Source organism: Ipomoea triloba, chromosome 5, assembly GCF_003576645.1.
Source record: "Ipomoea triloba cultivar NCNSP0323 chromosome 5, ASM357664v1".
Classification (NCBI taxonomy): domain Eukaryota; kingdom Viridiplantae; phylum Streptophyta; class Magnoliopsida; order Solanales; family Convolvulaceae; genus Ipomoea; species Ipomoea triloba.
Genome location: NC_044920.1, coordinates 27,590,430 through 27,611,760, shown reverse-complemented (window position 1 = coordinate 27,611,760; position 21,331 = coordinate 27,590,430). Strand labels below are relative to the sequence as shown.

Below are 21,331 nucleotides of genomic sequence, written 5' to 3'. Positions count from 1 at the left end.
TTGTATTTTTTTATATATATATATATATATATATATATATATATATATATATATATATATATATATATATATATATATATATATATATATGTATATGTATATGTTCAAATGTGGTTGCGCCTTCCCGTGCGACCGGTGCGGTTCACACCACTCAATGTTAGAAAATGCACTACTCAATGTTAGAAAACGCACAACAATACAAAATAACAAAAAACACACCACACATCCAAAATAATGCACCACAACTCCCCTGCCCCTAATGGTGCATTTGCTAACTCTGTGTGGTGTATATTTGCATACCTAGTGTTGTGTTTTTTGGTGATACATACCTAACGGTGCATATTTGTGTGGTGCATTTCTAACATTGAGTGGTGTATATCTGTATACATAGAGGTGCGGCCGCACTAACTGCACGTTAAGGGGCAACCACACTTGATTATGACCCCATATATATACAAATTAGAAGACTGGGAGATTAAAGATGTAATTTTTTTCAATAAATTAGTAAATAAGTACGAAACACTAGTAGTACTCCCAAAAAAAAAAAAGTACGAAACACTATCATCTTTTTCTTTTTCTTTTTTTGAGAATAAAACACTATCATCATTATATAATCTTATTTAAGTTAACAAACAATTTATAAATAAATCACATTTAATAAATATGAAAAAATTTGAACAATATAGTTTTGTGTTCAACTGTGACTTTGAAAATTTTGAATATTTAGTTATGGTATGTGATAATTAAGGTTTAATGCCGGGATAAATGTAAATTGAGATATATTAATTAAGAGTAGATCTTGTGTGTTTTTAATTTGCATGAACTTGTAATGGTAAATAAGTGAGGCCCTATCAAAGTATAAATATACTGCGAATTGAAAAAAGAATTTGCAAAGAGAAAAATGCAAAAAAGATGAAACAAATTCAAACTTTATTTATTATAAACAAAATTCTAAACATAATGCAAACTACAAATATTTTATTTAAAAAGAGTTGTGAGTTCTAGCATTCTTTGACGCAAATACATATACTAACTATTGGACCTAGGACTAGACTAGGGGCCCCAAAAATTTTGGAGTCATGTGCTGTTGCCTATTTTGCACGCCCTAAAATCCGGCCCTGCGATTTTACATAGGATTTATTCGTTAATAAATATGAAAATTATGAACAATATAATATAGTTTTGTGTTGAACCATGACTTTGAATATTTAGTTATTATATGGTTGGGGATTTAACATTTTGGGGAAGAAGAATATTTAGTTATTGTATGTGATAATTAAGATTTAATGCTTGAGTAAATCCAAATTGAGTTTTGTTAATTAAGAATAGATCTTGTGCGAGACGACTTACATAACATTTATTCGTTACTAAATATGAAAAAATCAAAACAATGTACGGAGTACGTAGTTTTGTGTTGAACCATGGGTTTGAAATTTTTAAATATGGTATGTGATAACTAAGGTTTAATGCTCGGGTAAATCCTTATTGAGATATATTGTAATTAAGAGTAAATATTTTGTGAGACTACGTACTTTAAATAAGATTTTATTCGTTAATAAATGTGAAAAAATCTTAATAATATAATTTTGTGGAACCATGACTTTGAAATTTTGAATATTTAGGTGTGTTTGATTCTAACTTGTCAGCCGAGTTAGGTGCTACGCGGCTGCTTAGGGAGCAATTCGTCATGGTGGTGTCTAGGCGGACGATTTTTGTAACAATGAGTTAATAAATAGAATATGTCTCTTTGTTTGGTAGTAAATACTCTGTTGGATTTAGAATCAAAATAAATCAGTTATGCTCTTGCATTAACGGAAATGATTTAGGTCATTATGGTATTCATATTTTTTTTATGTATTTCTATAATGGTACAATTGTAGTACCATTATTTTTTTATCGGACAAAATTGTTCTTACATTATTGTCAGACATGCGTGACCTAACAACAATGTTCTTGATAAAAAAAAAAAAATTACAACTACAAATGGACTCTAAACGGTATGACCATTGTCCAAAGAAATAACAATGTTGGCATCCTATTGACTACAATTGAACAAGTTTACACATCATTCTCAAAATTTTATCAATGCATGAAAATTTGTAAGTTAATTTTTACTATATCATTATAACAATATCTATTGTAACCATATATTTCTAATTGTTTATTATCATCGTCGTCTATTGACAACAATTGTTTCAATTGTCATTGACAAACTCCCAAAACAATATGTCTCAACATTCAATTACATATGCTTAAGCATCTCCTATATAATATTGCATTCATATACTGTGAAGTAGTTATTTAAAAATAATCATTGAGCATTATCTCATTCGCGTGAAAAATCAGTATAGTAATAGGTATTAAATCTCATAGTAGATTACAAAAGTCATCAACCAAACACAATTTAGTTATAATATGTGATAATTAAGGTTTAAATGTTTAATATTCGGGTAAATTTAGCTTTATTGAGATATACGGAAATACAGATATTAATAAAGAGTATATCTTTTATGATACTGCCTTATTCGTTAATTAATACTTAGCTCCGTATCTGTTTTCATCTTAAATCCTAACCGACCACCTACTCCAAATCGGTATTAGGTTGGATTACAAAATCTAGGAAATTCATGTTAAAATATCACTATATTTAAATAATAAGTAAAGGCGGAATAAAATTCTTTTATTATTATGTCAACTACTATACTATGTGATAGCATATCTATTACTACTAAGAATGGGTGGTCACCCGGTTATGGAAGCATTTATTCTTTAGGCTAAAATTAAAAAGATTGAGAAAGTACAAACCAGAAAAAATATTACATTATAAAGACTCAACAGTGTTTCAATTTTCAAGACGAAAATATGTTATTAACAAGTAAATTGTAAATTGATTTAAAAAACCTCAAATTTGCGAGTTCTATAAATAGATTACTTTCCGACTCTCGTCTCCTCACCCTTTCTCTGCGGCACGACGACTATATATATATATATATATATATATTGTATCTCACAATATCAAAGTAAGTTTAGGTGAAAAGGAGAATTTTTCATGGAGGCATTGTCACCTTATTTGGTGGCATTAGCGATACAAGTAACATACACAGGCATGTTTTTCATATCTAAGTTTGCTTTTGACGTTGGGATGAATACTTTTGTGTTTGCGTTTTATAGACAACTCTTCGGCGCCGCAGCCATGGTTCCGGTCGCCTTCTTTATGGAAAGGTAATAATATAATTGAATTATAGTGTTATGATGTGATGTTAATTGAATTATATTATTAGTGCTTGTGGGTGATTTTCTTTCCCCTTATTTTGTTTTCCATTTCATTCCATCAATGAGTTTTTTGTACAATCAACAAGAGCACTAGACAAGAGTATTACTTACAAAGACCCCTTTTACCCACCAATATTTGATCTTGTCTGATGACCTATCAAGTTATCGTGATTTATATCTTTCCTATATGCTTTGTTGGGTCGTATAGGAGCATTGGGATTGCAGATTCGACTTTTTGAGATAATCTTAATAATAATTTATCTGTTTTCAAATGACATAAAAAAAGCAATATAATAATTAGTTTTTGTGGTTCGGTGGAGTTATTTCTCGACTAACCAACCACTTCTTGTTTACGTTTGATTTCAACGTAACATTTTGACTAGAGTAGCAAAGTAAGAAAAAGCTCTAGCTAGGTTGTACAAGTTTTGATTGCTTTTTGATGGATTTCAAGCAACACGCGAATTATAGTCTTTTTTATTATCAGGTGACTAGTGGATTAACTTATGTCTCAATTTTTATTTGCAGGAAAACTGCACCACACTTAACGTTCAAGACTTTCGTAATGCTTTTTGCGGTCTCTTTTGTTGGGTGAATTAGATTTGACCTTGACTATACTTATGGAATAAATATATTATTATCCAAATATATAACATGATTTAATAGTTTTAAAAGAAAATATAGGTGTACATTTACTATTTTATATTTATCTTCGACATATAAATATTAATTAATTAATTAATTCACGGAATGACAGGATGACAACGACTTTGAATTTGTATGGTGTGGGGGTGAAGCTAACCAGTGAAACTTTGGGCGCTGCAGCTGCGAACAGCCTTCCGGTCTCAACTTTTATCCTCGCACTTATTTTCCGGTACAAATTAATATTCACTTACTATTGTTAAGTTCTTTAAAAAAAAAGAGTTAATTATTGAAATTGTCCATTGACTATAAAATTTTATTAATTTGGTCTTTAATTATTTTTTTGACCAATTATGTCTCTCAATTTTAAAAATTTTAATCAATTTGATCCTCAGTCGTTTGTTTTGTTGTAACATCCGTTAATTCGGGACTAAATTAGTAATTTTGCTATAGTTAATGGACGATTTCGGTCATCACATGTACCATTTTATCTGAAAAGTTAATTACTAAAATGGTGCATTGACTATAACAAAATTACCAATTTGGTCTCGAATTAACGGATGTCTAACGGCAAAATAAATGGATGCCAAATTGGTTAAAAATTTTAAAGTTGAGGAATTTAATTAGTTTTAGAAAATAGTAAATGACCAAATTGATAATTTTGCTATAGTCAAGATTAAATGAACATCAAAAGTCAATTAGATCTGTGAACTTTTAGCCGAAGTTATTTTTGTGCATCAAAGTCCAAGAACAAGTTATTGACCTGTAACAGCCAACCCATTAAATTTCTTACCAGTTTCAAGAGTAAAACCAACCACCGGCGAACAGTTGAAAATCGCCTTCCATATTGAAGAGGGCGATTGTAAGTCGCATTTCGATTTTGATGCACGAAAATGATATATTGATATGCTTATGGAATAACAGAACGGAAAAGGTGGACCTAAAGAAAATGAGTGGAATAGTGAAGGTATTAGGGGTATGCCTTTGCGCTGGGGGAGCGGCAACCATTGGACTGTACACTGGGCCCACTTTTAAGCTACATCACCACCTCTTCAACTTGCACGGCCACGATGCATCTCATCGGCCTGCTTCTTCTTCCGGCAACAAATGGATTATGGGTGTCTTGCTTACCTTCGCATCTAGCGTTTCTGGGAGTTTCTGGATCGTCATACAGGTAATATGTAATTTTGTTTTAACTAAAAATTTAAACTTATACATTTATATTTTATATGTAAATATGACGTGTTTATTACTCAAAGGGATACAGTATTGTGTTTAGTCTCATATATGTGTTTAATCTTATATTTCTGTTTATATATTATATGCTTAACACGTGCATACTTTTGCTGGCACATATCATCAGAATGGAATTCTGAGACGATACCCTTCCAAGATTTTGAGCACAACTATTCAGATTGCCACTAGCTCTGTTCAAACATTTGTTGTTGCTGTTATTTTTGAGAGAGATTTTGATCAATGGAAGCTTGGGTGGAATTTCCGACTCCTAGCTGTTGCTTATTGTGTAAGTTTTTTTGTTTTTTTTTGTTTTTTTTTTTTTTGTATATATATATATATATATATATATGTATAGTTTACTAAATTTTGTTGGTGTTGATGAAAACTATGTACCACTAGGGAATTGTTGTGACAGGGCTTGCAGTTTACCTGCAAACTTGGGTTGTGCAGAAGAAAGGTCCTCTCTTCTTTTCAATCTCTACACCTCTGGCTTTGATCTTCACCATGGCTTTTTCTGCATTTTTATTCGGATCCATTCTTAGTTTGGGAAGGTACGTATGTGCACATCTCATCACTCCTTACTCTAAAATCAAGAATGACAACCAACTGCAAGATTTTCCGTAATAATATATATATATTATATTATGGCCTTGCAAGTTGACTAGGATGGTTTTGTTCGACTAAATAACTAGTAGTTGTTATTCCACCTGACTCTGATATCAAATGTTAGAAATCAATAATCTAATCATACAAAATAATCTATTAGAAATCCGACCTCATAGTAGCGAAAGCGGAAGCAGTGTTGATCTCCAGTCACAGTTGATGTGATGCAACTGCCTGCATGGCTACTCAACTGATTACATGAGTGAAATTTGGGAGGAAAAAATAACAACCAACTCGAATTGGTCCGGATAGTATATAGTTGATTTAATTAGGCGGGCCCGCCATTTTTTTTTATTTTTTTTTTAAATTGTACGTTTATAATTATGTATAAATTGCAGTATTCTGGGAGCGGTGTTCTTGATCGGAGGCCTATACTGTGTATTATGGGGAAAGAACAAGGAGCAAAAAATGGCAGCAAACAACACTATTAATCCAACGGTTGAGAGCGAGAAGGGGTCAGTCGCCGGATCATCAGGGTATGAATTAACGGTAGAAACCAACACACCAGCGCCGCCCCCTCATCACCAACGTTCAACTTCTATGGTGTAACGACCCCACCGAAGGAGATTGAGTTTTTGTTCAGTAACTTTGCATCTGAAATACATTACCAACCTTAAACATGGTCGACAGTCAAACGAATTTATCAATGTACATTACAAGTTGTTAGACTGTCTTAGAATAGAAAATGGTTTTTAAATAGTTTTCTTATCTGAAATATAAATTAGAATTTTAATAAACTAACATTCATAGATGAATTAAAGAAATAAATTGACAATTTGTTACTTCCACTATTAACAAATTTAAAAAATACATATATAATAATTAGCATAATAATAATAATGATAAAAGAATTTAATGAGGTATTAGAACCTACTTTTGCCAAAAAAAAAAAAGGGGTAATATCCTCGCCCCAATAGCCTTCACATTCCGCTTCAATAGCATAGTATATGGATAAGTTATGGTGACCTAGTGATCTCTTAAGTGGGAGGATCAGTGCTTGTTGCCCACAACAAACCCACCATATTTGATGTAACCTTACATTGCGTCTATGTGGTCTTGTTCATGTGTCCTGCACACAATCTACCATCCGAGAACTAACTAAATTGTCTGTGTGAGCTACTAGAAGCTATTTTGATTTAGGGGAAAGCTGACAGCTACACCTCCGATGAAACTTGTCTTCTGACCACTGACGCTTGTCGACAAGGATCACAATGAGATAAATTAGTTTATGTTGTTCATAATTGAACGACTTGAATAAAAAAAGCTAATAGACAAGTCACAATTGTCTAACTTAATTGAAACCTTAGCTTGTAATTACTAAGTTTACTAAGTGATTAATTCAACTAGGGTTGTCCCATTGTAGGCTTGTCATTGTGTGAATGCAATCTGACCAACCAATAATGTGTTATAGATTAAAAAGTTACAAAAAAGTAGTTTATTTTTAAAAGGGTTAAGTGTTATTCCACACCATGAATTATATAAGATTATTCATGTCGTACCTTGATCTTTCATAAGGTCCATTTTGATTCACAAACCATTAATTTTTTTTCCATCTATCAATTTTAACAGGTTACCTACAGGTTGCAAGTAATCTATGCTGGCATTGACTTTTTTTTTATTTATTTAAATTCTTCTTCTAACACCTTTTCCAACCCAACCACTAGTAGCTTTTGCTACAGGTGCAGGAGGGGTAAGATTGGCAGAGGCTCGTGAGTGCAGTCAAATTCTGACCAGAGGCTCGTCGCCACCGCGCTTCGGGCGAACATTGGCGAGAAGAAGGGCTCACAGTGAAAAACTACTCCATAATTTTCTTCAAGGTGCTTCATGTTAGAATAAATAAACAATCATAATGCTTATAAAATCTAACCTCATAGCGGAAGCTAACAAGATCGTGCATCCCAGCTATAGTTGTAATCTCCATTGCATTGCTCGTTGTTTTGTCTACTACTAATCTCCTGTAATGACTAGATGGTGTAGTTGTGAGGCTGTGTCAGAAGCAATGGGAGGACCATGCTCACAAAATTAAATTGCATAATTTTAATCATAATATTATGCACTTAATTTAATTATATGCATAAAAGAAACTCATTAAAAATATGAATATAAAATCAAATATTCATACTCAATCAAAGTGCGCATCACAATCTAAAAAATAATAATGATAACAATGTTACGACATATTGATTCCTCAATTCAAAATCGATAGTCGTTATTACTGTAATAATACTCATGTGACACTAATAACTGAACAATCAATTTCCTCAATTGTAACTCTGATATTTCTAATAGCAATGACTGTAAAATGTTACAAAATATTATCATTATTAACACATGTTTTGGATCAAAATGAAATTGTTTCAAAATTATGATTTCAAAGCATACTATCAAAATCCAAAACTAATGATGATATTAACGATACAAATCATTGATTAATCGGTCAAAAACTGGTAATGGTTATTACTATAATAATTCTAATAATTATTACATTATAATAATAACGGAATAATCAAATTTTCTTAATCGTAACCGAACAATATCTATACTATTAATAAAAACAATATCCTCAACTTTAACTTCCCGCCAAAAGCATTCGTATACTGTTAAGGTTTCCGTAATATTGTAAAATATGGTAATACAATTCCTATTCGTAATACAATTGTAAATTAAAATATAGTAACAAAACTCCTAATAAAATATATTCTTACCTACGTTCCTATTCGTAATACAATTCTAGATTAAAATTACTAATCGTAATAATACGGTACATATATTTCCCTGCAATGCAATCTATACTATGAATAAAAACAATATCCTCAACTTTAACTTCCCGCCAAAAACATTCGTATACTGTTAAGGTTTCCGTAATATTGTAAAATATGGTAATACAATTCCTCTTCGTAATACAATTGTAAATTAAAATATAGTAACACAATTCCTAATAAAGTATATTCTTACCTACGTTCCTATTCGTAATACAATTCTAGATTAAAATTACTAATCGTAATAATACAGTACATATATTTCCCCGCAATGTAATCTATATTATTAATAAAATACAATATCCTCAACTTTATGGTTGATGTTATGAAAATTTGGCATAACTCAACCCGCAAGGCCAACTAATTTTCTGAACGACATTCGTGCCTCCAGGTGTCAGCGCACACGAGTCAAACCTTTTGAAGTTCTTTCTGGGATTTGGTTTGCACTCCCTGCGCGCGAGAGAGAGCCTATATGCTATACAATTCAATAAGCCTTAGAAAGACTCTTGTATAAGTAGTTGTGCAAACCCACTTTCCAAACCAATGTGGGTCAAAAGCTACTTGAAAACTTTTTTCTCTCTTTTTCTAACTCAAATGGATCAACTTTGAGAACCAATTTCTTACTAACCTATATCATTTTTGAGCGTACAATATATCAAACTTTTCGTCTAACTAATAAGAACTCGAATCCAGTTTGACCCGACCCAAATCGAAAGTGGACCCAACATATATTTGTACCACAATATGACTACTAAAATGTCATTTTATGCTATTTTTTCAACAATTATTTGTCCAGAGAATATCAACACTCTACGATCAACCAACAATCACTCAATTGATTATCCCATTACTCCCAGGTGAATTTTTCTCAAATATAGTTATACTTACTGAATATCAAAATATAAATGTACCTTGAAATCTTGCAATAACTAACCGACAAGTAATTAAATTAATGATATATAATGCAATGCAAATTATCTACATATTGCATTTAAACACTTATTTTAGAACACTGAATTTTTATGATATTTGTTGCATGCAAGGAAGACTCATGCAGATTGCTGAAAAAAAACCAGTTTTTAATCACGGTCAATTGTACATGGCTTTTTCCCGAGTCACCCATCCTGATAGCCTGAAAGTGTTAATTAGTTTTAGACGATGATGAACAAGATTGTGTTGCTACTACCAATGTTGTTTACAAAGAGGTTTTCAATAATGTCTAAATACAACCGGTGATATTATGTTTTTTTCTAAGATGGAAAAATTGCAATATATATACACAAAAATATATCTTCCATACACATGAATTAGAATAGCAATTGAATACTATAACTGAATTACTAGAGAACGAGCATATTTGCTTAATTTATAAAAATCATAAATAATGATATATAAAATATCTAAAGTTCCAACACCGCATGCATACATCTACACATTAGCTATTAATTAAGCAATTATTTGTTAGAATTCAAACAAGGATAGCATTAGAAAACATAATCGATCCAAAACATATCTTCAATTGCACTATATAATATTTGATGTTATATTTTATATAATTATATATCGATCCAAATATTCTTAATATATTATAATAAATCCATTCCGTGCATCGCACGGGTGAAAATACTAGTTAATATTAATAATATTAATAATAATAATTATTATTATTAAATGTTACATAATATCATCATTATTACCATAAATGTTTTGAATAAGCAAATTCAAAACATAATTCTTAAAATCATAAATCGAAATCATTAGGGCAAGACTGAAAAGGAAAATAATATCTAACTGTCACAAACATATGTGCATTTTCCAAAATTGTGATACAAAATCACACTCCATAATTAAAAATATTATCAAATTATGACAAAATTTCAATGAATAGCCATAATAATCACATAATATTATAACAATTAGAAGATTTAAAACGGAAAAATAAATTGCTAAAATCACAAGCCTTTAAAACATTTTTGGGAAAATTTTAAAACAATAAAATTAAAATTCGAAAAACATTATTGTTGAAAAATATAATAACCAATATTTTCAACTTTAATTAATTGATATAAAGGCATAATTAAAAGTGATTCTTGGCTAAAACTTTATTGACGCTATTACCACAACAAAATCATAATGCAAATTGAATGCGGAAAAAATGTCAAACGACACATGGTAACAAAGTTTATCAGCTCCAATTGACCTTACTAGTTACCATAACAATGACGGTAAATGCAAACAATTGCAACAGTCACCAATCATCTCAATATATCATCCAATCACAACAATTAGTCACAAAATATAGCAATTTATCTTCATCGCAAATAATATACCAATATGATAACAATAGGCATTATTGCAAATTTTAGCATAAATTATTACGACAATCTGAAATGAAAAAAAAAAAAAAAGGTTTTTCAAAGTAATAAAGCAAGCTAAAATTGATCCACAATTGGTTAATTACCACTATATTATCATTAAAACATCACTCAATAATGGTGGGATCCATACTTTAATGACCCAGATAGGTCCAATATAACTTGTTCAAAATAGATTTTAAAGCCACAGAAAGACATAAGACCAAGTTCAGGGTGGGCACCTGCCCAGGGCCCATCTCTATAAGGGGCCCATAGGCCACAAGATATACGGAGTATTATATATATATATATATATATATATATATATATATATATATATATATATATATAATATTCTTTATTATATATTAAAAAATAGGGTTAATTGTTTTTGAAAGTCGAGAACTGAACTCACAAAGACTGAAAGGGACGTTGTCGCACACCCATCGCTCACGCCGCCCAGCCGCCCAGAAGTATAAGGGTCGCCGGTCGCGGTCACGCCTACGCCACACTAACCACTCAAATACTTAAAGATTTTTGATTGACTAATGAGAATTGATTGATTAATATAAGTGCCAGCTGCTTTTGTTCCGTTTTTTTTTGTTAAGATCGATTTTATAATAATTTTTTTATACAATGTTGCCTAAAAAACATTCATTCAGAAGTGAAAAAAGAAAAAGAAGTAAACAAATTGGTCATCCGGAAACAAATTATTCATATAAGGGCCCTTTTTGTTTTAATTTCGCCCAGGGGCCTATAAAACATTTGGACCGGCCCTGCATAAGACTAAAATATGTCTAATATTAAAGGGGAAATCAAACTAGCTACCTTAGTAGGTCATAATGAAGCCAAAATATGAAGGCTATTTCATAATGAATTTATAAGTTAATAATATGCTAAATCCATCTTTAAAACATGCTTTTCTAAATGCATAATTATAACAATAAAATAATTATAAATAAATGTATATAACAACCTCAGATTATGCATATTATTTACTCATACTCCATAATTAAATATCAATACTTAAGGCAATTTAATATAAACCTCATTATTAAATTAAAATTCAAATAGAAAATGTAAAACTTAATATTTGCTCAAATTTGAATGATAATTTAATAATAAGTTAATGAGGAATTAATCTTGAACAATTAAAGATAGGAGAAGTACAAATATGATTAAAGAAAATACTTAAACAAGCCCAATAACCAAAAGTGGCCCAATTTAATAATAATGAGCCCAAAATTTAAAACAAATCCAAATACTTTAAATAAACCTAATAGGCCCAAATATTTTTGATAATGAATAGTTTTTATTGTAGAAAATAAAGACTATATAACTAATGAAATTATATCTTTTTTTTTTAAATTTTTTGATAATGAATAATTTTTGTTGTAGAAAATAAAGACAATATAACTAATTAAATTATATCTTCTTTTTTTTTAATTTTTTTGATAATGCATATTTTTTTTTTTGAATAAAGGCATTGTAAACATCTAAATTAAAGAAATGCATAATCTATTTAATTTAATAAGAATATAAGAGTAATAGAATGGGTACTTAATTTTCAATAATATACTCTAACATATTCTTAGTATATGTTTAACAATTATATCAACTCTGGTTAGGATGAAATTCGAACCTAAGACTTTTCTTATACAAATTAATGGGTAAGTTAAAAGTTAACGGAATATTGCGTTACTAAAGATAAAAGTTAACGGAATATGGGGTTATTTAAGGAAAGAAAATAATATAATAGAGGGCAAAGAAGGAAACTCATAAAAGATTACTAAAATCAAAACAATATGAAAATTACACCAACATTTTTTTCTTCCCGTTACAACCCTAAGATTATTGACTCCATCAATATTTTTTTCTTCACGTTAGAACCCTAACATTATTGACTCTTGTTAAGATTGGATTATTAAGATTGGATACGACAATAGGGATATTAATTAAGAGTATATCTTTTATGATACTGCCTTATTCGTTAATTAATACTTAGCTCCGAATCCGTTTTCATCTTAAATCCTAACGGACCACCTAGTCCAAATCAGTATTAGGTTGGATTACAAAATCTAGGAAATTCATGTTAACATATCTTAATTATCCGACCGACCGTTAACTTTTAATCTTATTCATCAGCATCACTGCTTACGAAACCCCCCACCCCCACCCAAAAATAAAAACGTGAGTTTTCGAAAAATGTACACAAAAAAATTTGAAATTAAAAGTAAAAATATCACTTAAATATTAATTAAAGGCAGAATAAAATTCTTTTATTATTATTATTATGTCAACTACTATATTGTGTGATAACACATCTATTACTATTCTGAATTGGTGGTCACCCAATGATAAGAGCATTGATTCTTTAGGTTGAAATTAAAAAAAAAAATTGAGAAAGTATAAAATAGAACAAATAATACATTGTAAAGACTCATGAGTGTTTCAAGAATAAAATATGTTATTAACAAGTAAATTGTAAATTGATTTAAGCAATCTGAAATTTGTAACTTTCATAAATAGATTACCTTCGACTCTCCTCTCCCCACCCCTCCCCGTGACACGACGGTTATATATAAATAAATAAATAAATAAATATATATATATATATATATATATATATATTTTGTATCTCACAAATCAATATCAAAGTAAGTTTAGGTGAAAAGAATAAATTTTCATGGAGGGATTGACACCTTATTTGGTGGCAATAGCCATACAAGTAATATTCACAGTCATGTACTTCATAAGTAAGTTTGCTCTTGATGTTGGGATGAATACTTTCGTGTTTACATTTTATAGACAACTCTTCAGCGCCGCAGCCTTGGTTCCCATCGCCTTCTTTCTTGAATGGTAATAATATAATTGAATTTTTAGTCTTATGATGTGATGTTAATTGAATTATATTATTAGTACTTGTGGATGATTTTCTTTCCCCTTATTTTGTTTTCCATTTCATTCCATCACTGAGTTTTTACATTTTATGTTAAATTGTTTCAAGTAATCAAATTTTTTCTTGTATTTTATTTTTATTTTTGGTTTATTGCAATGTAATATATATACTTCGTTTTTTTTTTTTTTTGGTAAATTCTCTAAGTGGATGTGGAGTGTTATTGTATATTTTATTGTTGTATTAGATTAAAAATCAATAGTTGAAGAACCATTTTTGGAATTAACTCTTACTAGATACTTATGAAGTATTTAATAATAATTTATATATTTTCAAATGACATAAAAAAAAAAAAGAAGCAATATAATGATTAGTTTTTGTGGTAACGGTGGAGTTATTTCTCGACTAACCAACCACTTCTTGTTTACGTTAAAATCCAAAAAATTCAGCTTTCATGCATTAATTAAATAAGCAATGTCTTAAATTTTTATTTCAACGTAACGTTTTGACTAGAGTAGCAAAGTATGAAAAAGCTCTAGCTAGGTTGAACGAATTTTGATAGTAATTTAATTTTAAATTAATTAAAACTCAATATAATTGAAGCATGTATGTACTCCATTTCAACTAAAACTCTAATAAGTTGATAGTTGAATTACATATTTATATTTATATATTATATATGCTCGACACTTCCCTCATGTGTGTCACGTAGATCATAGTCTCTTTTATTATCGCGTGACTAGTGGATTAACTGATCTTTCTTATTTGCAGGAAAACTGCACCACACTTAACGTTCAAGAGTTTCGGAATGCTTTTTGCGGTCTCTTTTGTTGGGTGAATTAAATTTGACCTTAACTATACTTATGGAATAATTTTTTTTTTAGAATGGAATAAATATATTATTATCAAAATATAAAACATGATTTAATAGTTTAAAAGAAAATATAGGTGTATATTTATTATTTTATATTCATCTCCGACATATAAATATAAATAAATTAATTAATTCACGGCATGACAGGATGACAATGAATTCGAGTTTGTATAGTGTGGGGCTGAAGCTAACCAGTGAAACTTTGGGCGCTGCAGCTGCGAACAGCCTTCCGGTTTTTACTTTCATCCTCGCACTTATTTTCCGGTACAAATTAATATTTACTTACTATTGTTAAGTTCTTAAAAAAAAAAAAAGTTCATTATCGAAATGGTTTATTATTATAGCACAATTATTGGTTTAGTCATTAACTATTTTTTTAACCAATCAAGCTTCTCAACTTTAAAAAATTTATTCAACTCGTTCCTCCATTTGTTTTGATGTTAGACATCCGTTAATTCGGGACTAAATTAGTAATTTTGCTCTAGTAAAGAGACCATTTTGGTCCTCGCATGTTTCTCCGAAAATGAATTACTAAAATAGTCCATTGACTATAGCGAAATTATCAATTTGGTCCCGAGTTAACAGATGTCTAACGGCAAAACCAATGGAAGACCAAATTGGTTAAGATTTTTAAGTTGAGAGACTTAATTAGTCAAAAAATAGTCAATAATCAAATTAGTAATTTTGCTATAGTCAAGATCGAATGAACATCAAAAGTCAATTAGATCTGTGAACTTTTAGCAGTTGTGATATGATTAAACACAAGTTAGTTTTATGCATCAAAACCCAAGAACGGGTTATTGACTTGTAACAACCAACTCATTAAATTTCTGACAAAATTCAATTCAAGTGAGTAAAATTGACGACTGGCAAACAGTTGCAAATTGCCTTCGCCATTGAAAAGGGCGATTGTTAGTCGCCTTCTTCATCAGTGACTGTCGGTCACCTTCTTTTTCAATGGAAGAGGCGGATCGAGACCATTTGTCAGTTTTACTCGCCAAAATGAAATTCTAATGATATATAGGTAATAGAGAATATATCCTAGATATGCCGCCCTACGGATTTTGTACATTTATTTGGTGTTCGGTACGGATCTAGCTGTCTATATGAAGTAGGGGTGTAAATGAGCTCAGTCAAAGCTCGACTCGATCTTGGTTAAATTTGAGCTCAAGCAGCTCATTTAATAATCGAGCCGAGCTCGAGCTCTAATGTCTTAGGCTCGTGGCTCGTCGAACCGCTCGCGAGCCATATATATATATATATATATATATATATATATAATATTATAGTTTATTTTTAATTGAAACATAAATTTAAAATCAAAGAGGTTAAATTTGAGCTCAAAATCGAACTCGAATTCAAACTCAAGATCGAGCTCGAGCTTGAACAATTGAGCTGCTCGAAATTGGCAAGCTCGAACATCAATTCTCGAGCTCGATCAAGCTCGAACTCGAGTTCGGCTCGGTTTGTTTACACTCTTAATACAAAGGGCCTTAACCCTTCAATAAAGGTGGTTCTCCTTTTTCTAGACTCTTTCTAGAGACAGGACACATTGAATTCTTCTTTTTCTTTTTTAGTGCTATTGACTCTGTTACAATGTAATATATATTCAACATACTTTCCCAACTCTCTCTTAATTAGGGAAGGAGAACAATGAATATTGAATAATATATACAACTTCTCTTTTATATACTATCTTATACAATTCCTATACACCGGAAAGACTTTCAAGCTATTTTTACTATCAATAGGCTATTAATTACAGGTTATTAATAACCTATTGTTCGACTTTTATGCACGAAAATGATATATTGATATGCTTATGGAATTACAGAATGGAAAAGGTGGATCTAAAGAAAATGAGTGGAATAGTGAAGATATTAGGGGTATGCCTTTGCGCTGGGGGAGCGGCAACCATTGGATTGTACACTGGGCCCACTTTTAAGCTACATCACCACCCCTTCAACTTGCACGGCCACGATGCATCTCATCGGGCTGCTTCTTCTTCCGGCAAGAAATGGATTATGGGTGTCATGTTTACCTTCTTATCTACCTTTTGTGGGAGTTTCTGGATCGTCTTACAGGTAATATTTAACTTTATTTTCTATCTGTCAGTGTATAGTTTTGTTTTAACTAAAAATTTAAATCTATAGGTAAAAATGACGTGTTTGGTCTTTCAAAGGGATATAGTACTACGTTTAATCTTATATTTCTGTTTATATATTATATGCTTTAACACGTGCATACTTTTATTGGCGCAAATCATCAGAATGGAGTTCTGGAACGATACCCTTCCAAGCTTTTGAGCACAACTATTCAGATTGTCATTAGCACTGTTCAAACATTTGTTGTTGCTGTTATTTTTGAGAGAGATTTTGATCAATGGAAGCTTGGGTGGAATTTCCAACTCCTAGCTGTTGCTTACTGTGTAAGTTTTTTTTTTTTTTTTGGGTGTGATTTTTCATGCATTATGTGTATGTATAGTTTACTAAATTTGTTGGTGTTGATGAAAACTATGTAGGGAATTGTTGTGACAGGGCTTGGAATTTACCTGCAAACTTGGGTTGTGCAGAAGAAAGGTCCTCTCTTCATGTCAATCTTTACACCTCTGGCATTGATCTTCACCATGGCTTTTTCTGCATTTTTATTCGGAGCCATTACTAGTTTGGGAAGGTACGTATGAGCACATCTTATCACTCCCTACTCCAAAATCAAGAATGACAACCTAGTCGAATTGGTTGGATAGTATATAGTTGATTTGATAAATATAAAATTTCAAGTTTCACTTTTCATCCTGTTGCATATTGACTTTCTTGGATTTTAGTCGATTCTCATAAGTGCTGTCCCAATTCCTATAAGTGTTGTACATGGGCTTTGTTAACTTTTTTGGTTTGAGCTGATCAACTAGCTGTGAGTGTTATGTGTAACAGCTCTTTTAGTTTGAACCGATCAACCTCTATAGCAATCATATTAGTATAGTTTTTTCACAAATTTTTAGGAGTCAAGTAAGAAAGAATGAGGGAGAGAAATGAGAGGGGGGAGGGGGGGGGGGGGGGGAAANTGATTAGTTTTTGTGGTAACGGTGGAGTTATTTCTCGACTAACCAACCACTTCTTGTTTACGTTAAAATCCAAAAAATTCAGCTTTCATGCATTAATTAAATAAGCAATGTCTTAAATTTTTATTTCAACGTAACGTTTTGACTAGAGTAGCAAAGTATGAAAAAGCTCTAGCTAGGTTGAACGAATTTTGATAGTAATTTAATTTTAAATTAATTAAAACTCAATATAATTGAAGCATGTATGTACTCCATTTCAACTAAAACTCTAATAAGTTGATAGTTGAATTACATATTTATATTTATATATTATATATGCTCGACACTTCCCTCATGTGTGTCACGTAGATCATAGTCTCTTTTATTATCGCGTGACTAGTGGATTAACTGATCTTTCTTATTTGCAGGAAAACTGCACCACACTTAACGTTCAAGAGTTTCGGAATGCTTTTTGCGGTCTCTTTTGTTGGGTGAATTAAATTTGACCTTAACTATACTTATGGAATAATTTTTTTTTTAGAATGGAATAAATATATTATTATCAAAATATAAAACATGATTTAATAGTTTAAAAGAAAATATAGGTGTATATTTATTATTTTATATTCATCTCCGACATATAAATATAAATAAATTAATTAATTCACGGCATGACAGGATGACAATGAATTCGAGTTTGTATAGTGTGGGGCTGAAGCTAACCAGTGAAACTTTGGGCGCTGCAGCTGCGAACAGCCTTCCGGTTTTTACTTTCATCCTCGCACTTATTTTCCGGTACAAATTAATATTTACTTACTATTGTTAAGTTCTTAAAAAAAAAAAAAGTTCATTATCGAAATGGTTTATTATTATAGCACAATTATTGGTTTAGTCATTAACTATTTTTTTAACCAATCAAGCTTCTCAACTTTAAAAAATTTATTCAACTCGTTCCTCCATTTGTTTTGATGTTAGACATCCGTTAATTCGGGACTAAATTAGTAATTTTGCTCTAGTAAAGAGACCATTTTGGTCCTCGCATGTTTCTCCGAAAATGAATTACTAAAATAGTCCATTGACTATAGCGAAATTATCAATTTGGTCCCGAGTTAACAGATGTCTAACGGCAAAACCAATGGAAGACCAAATTGGTTAAGATTTTTAAGTTGAGAGACTTAATTAGTCAAAAAATAGTCAATAATCAAATTAGTAATTTTGCTATAGTCAAGATCGAATGAACATCAAAAGTCAATTAGATCTGTGAACTTTTAGCAGTTGTGATATGATTAAACACAAGTTAGTTTTATGCATCAAAACCCAAGAACGGGTTATTGACTTGTAACAACCAACTCATTAAATTTCTGACAAAATTCAATTCAAGTGAGTAAAATTGACGACTGGCAAACAGTTGCAAATTGCCTTCGCCATTGAAAAGGGCGATTGTTAGTCGCCTTCTTCATCAGTGACTGTCGGTCACCTTCTTTTTCAATGGAAGAGGCGGATCGAGACCATTTGTCAGTTTTACTCGCCAAAATGAAATTCTAATGATATATAGGTAATAGAGAATATATCCTAGATATGCCGCCCTACGGATTTTGTACATTTATTTGGTGTTCGGTACGGATCTAGCTGTCTATATGAAGTAGGGGTGTAAATGAGCTCAGTCAAAGCTCGACTCGATCTTGGTTAAATTTGAGCTCAAGCAGCTCATTTAATAATCGAGCCGAGCTCGAGCTCTAATGTCTTAGGCTCGTGGCTCGTCGAACCGCTCGCGAGCCATATATATATATATATATATATATATATATATATATAATATTATAGTTTATTTTTAATTGAAACATAAATTTAAAATCAAAGAGGTTAAATTTGAGCTCAAAATCGAACTCGAATTCAAACTCAAGATCGAGCTCGAGCTTGAACAATTGAGCTGCTCGAAATTGGCAAGCTCGAACATCAATTCTCGAGCTCGATCAAGCTCGAACTCGAGTTCGGCTCGGTTTGTTTACACTCTTAATACAAAGGGCCTTAACCCTTCAATAAAGGTGGTTCTCCTTTTTCTAGACTCTTTCTAGAGACAGGACACATTGAATTCTTCTTTTTCTTTTTTAGTGCTATTGACTCTGTTACAATGTAATATATATTCAACATACTTTCCCAACTCTCTCTTAATTAGGGAAGGAGAACAATGAATATTGAATAATATATACAACTTCTCTTTTATATACTATCTTATACAATTCCTATACACCGGAAAGACTTTCAAGCTATTTTTACTATCAATAGGCTATTAATTACAGGTTATTAATAACCTATTGTTCGACTTTTATGCACGAAAATGATATATTGATATGCTTATGGAATTACAGAATGGAAAAGGTGGATCTAAAGAAAATGAGTGGAATAGTGAAGATATTAGGGGTATGCCTTTGCGCTGGGGGAGCGGCAACCATTGGATTGTACACTGGGCCCACTTTTAAGCTACATCACCACCCCTTCAACTTGCACGGCCACGATGCATCTCATCGGGCTGCTTCTTCTTCCGGCAAGAAATGGATTATGGGTGTCATGTTTACCTTCTTATCTACCTTTTGTGGGAGTTTCTGGATCGTCTTACAGGTAATATTTAACTTTATTTTCTATCTGTCAGTGTATAGTTTTGTTTTAACTAAAAATTTAAATCTATAGGTAAAAATGACGTGTTTGGTCTTTCAAAGGGATATAGTACTACGTTTAATCTTATATTTCTGTTTATATATTATATGCTTTAACACGTGCATACTTTTATTGGCGCAAATCATCAGAATGGAGTTCTGGAACGATACCCTTCCAAGCTTTTGAGCACAACTATTCAGATTGTCATTAGCACTGTTCAAACATTTGTTGTTGCTGTTATTTTTGAGAGAGATTTTGATCAATGGAAGCTTGGGTGGAATTTCCAACTCCTAGCTGTTGCTTACTGTGTAAGTTTTTTTTTTTTTTTTGGGTGTGATTTTTCATGCATTATGTGTATGTATAGTTTACTAAATTTGTTGGTGTTGATGAAAACTATGTAGGGAATTGTTGTGACAGGGCTTGGAATTTACCTGCAAACTTGGGTTGTGCAGAAGAAAGGTCCTCTCTTCATGTCAATCTTTACACCTCTGGCATTGATCTTCACCATGGCTTTTTCTGCATTTTTATTCGGAGCCATTACTAGTTTGGGAAGGTACGTATGAGCACATCTTATCACTCCCTACTCCAAAATCAAGAATGACAACCTAGTCGAATTGGTTGGATAGTATATAGTTGATTTGATAAATATAAAATTTCAAGTTTCACTTTTCATCCTGTTGCATATTGACTTTCTTGGATTTTAGTCGATTCTCATAAGTGCTGTCCCAATTCCTATAAGTGTTGTACATGGGCTTTGTTAACTTTTTTGGTTTGAGCTGATCAACTAGCTGTGAGTGTTATGTGTAACAGCTCTTTTAGTTTGAACCGATCAACCTCTATAGCAATCATATTAGTATAGTTTTTTCACAAATTTTTAGGAGTCAAGTAAGAAAGAATGAGGGAGAGAAATGAGAGGGGGGAGGGGGGGGGGGGGGGGAAATAGCA

General features: G+C 31.4%; 2 protein-coding genes across 2 annotated transcripts in view; both read left to right on the top strand.

Annotated features, from left to right (window-relative positions):
- The first annotated feature begins 3,049 nt into the window (after positions 1-3,049).
- LOC116020505 (WAT1-related protein At5g64700-like) lies at positions 3,050-14,658 on the top strand. Its single transcript, XM_031260975.1, has 8 exons — positions 3,050-3,222; positions 3,799-3,861; positions 4,028-4,144; positions 4,837-5,086; positions 5,276-5,434; positions 5,548-5,699; positions 6,150-6,287; positions 14,592-14,658. The coding sequence occupies exons 1-8, from the start codon at positions 3,050-3,052 to the stop codon at positions 14,656-14,658; spliced, it is 1,119 nt and encodes a 372-aa protein (XP_031116835.1).
- Positions 14,659-14,848: 190 nt separating this feature from the next.
- The window catches only part of LOC116020504 (WAT1-related protein At5g64700-like), a 7,653-nt gene continuing 1,170 nt past the window's right edge, over positions 14,849-21,331 (top strand). Inside the window, exons 1-9 of the mRNA XM_031260974.1 lie at positions 14,849-14,958; positions 16,529-16,778; positions 16,964-17,122; positions 17,216-17,367; positions 18,160-18,222; positions 18,410-18,526; positions 20,101-20,350; positions 20,536-20,694; positions 20,788-20,939. Of these exons, the coding sequence (XP_031116834.1) occupies positions 14,849-14,958; positions 16,529-16,778; positions 16,964-17,122; positions 17,216-17,367; positions 18,160-18,222; positions 18,410-18,526; positions 20,101-20,350; positions 20,536-20,694; positions 20,788-20,939 (1,412 nt within the window). The remainder of the gene's footprint in view (positions 14,959-16,528; positions 16,779-16,963; positions 17,123-17,215; positions 17,368-18,159; positions 18,223-18,409; positions 18,527-20,100; positions 20,351-20,535; positions 20,695-20,787; positions 20,940-21,331) is intronic.

Bases quoted from the DNA above. Each gene is read 5' to 3' on its own strand.
- LOC116020505 (XM_031260975.1), top strand. From the start codon at position 3,050: ATGGAGGCATTGTCACCTTATTTGGTGGCATTAGCGATACAAGTAACA. The intron at 3,862-4,027 runs GTGAATTAGATT...ACGGAATGACAG, and splicing joins TTTGCGGTCTCTTTTGTTGG to GATGACAACGACTTTGAATT. The intron at 6,288-14,591 runs GTATGAATTAAC...TCTTATTTGCAG, and splicing joins TCAGTCGCCGGATCATCAGG to GAAAACTGCACCACACTTAA.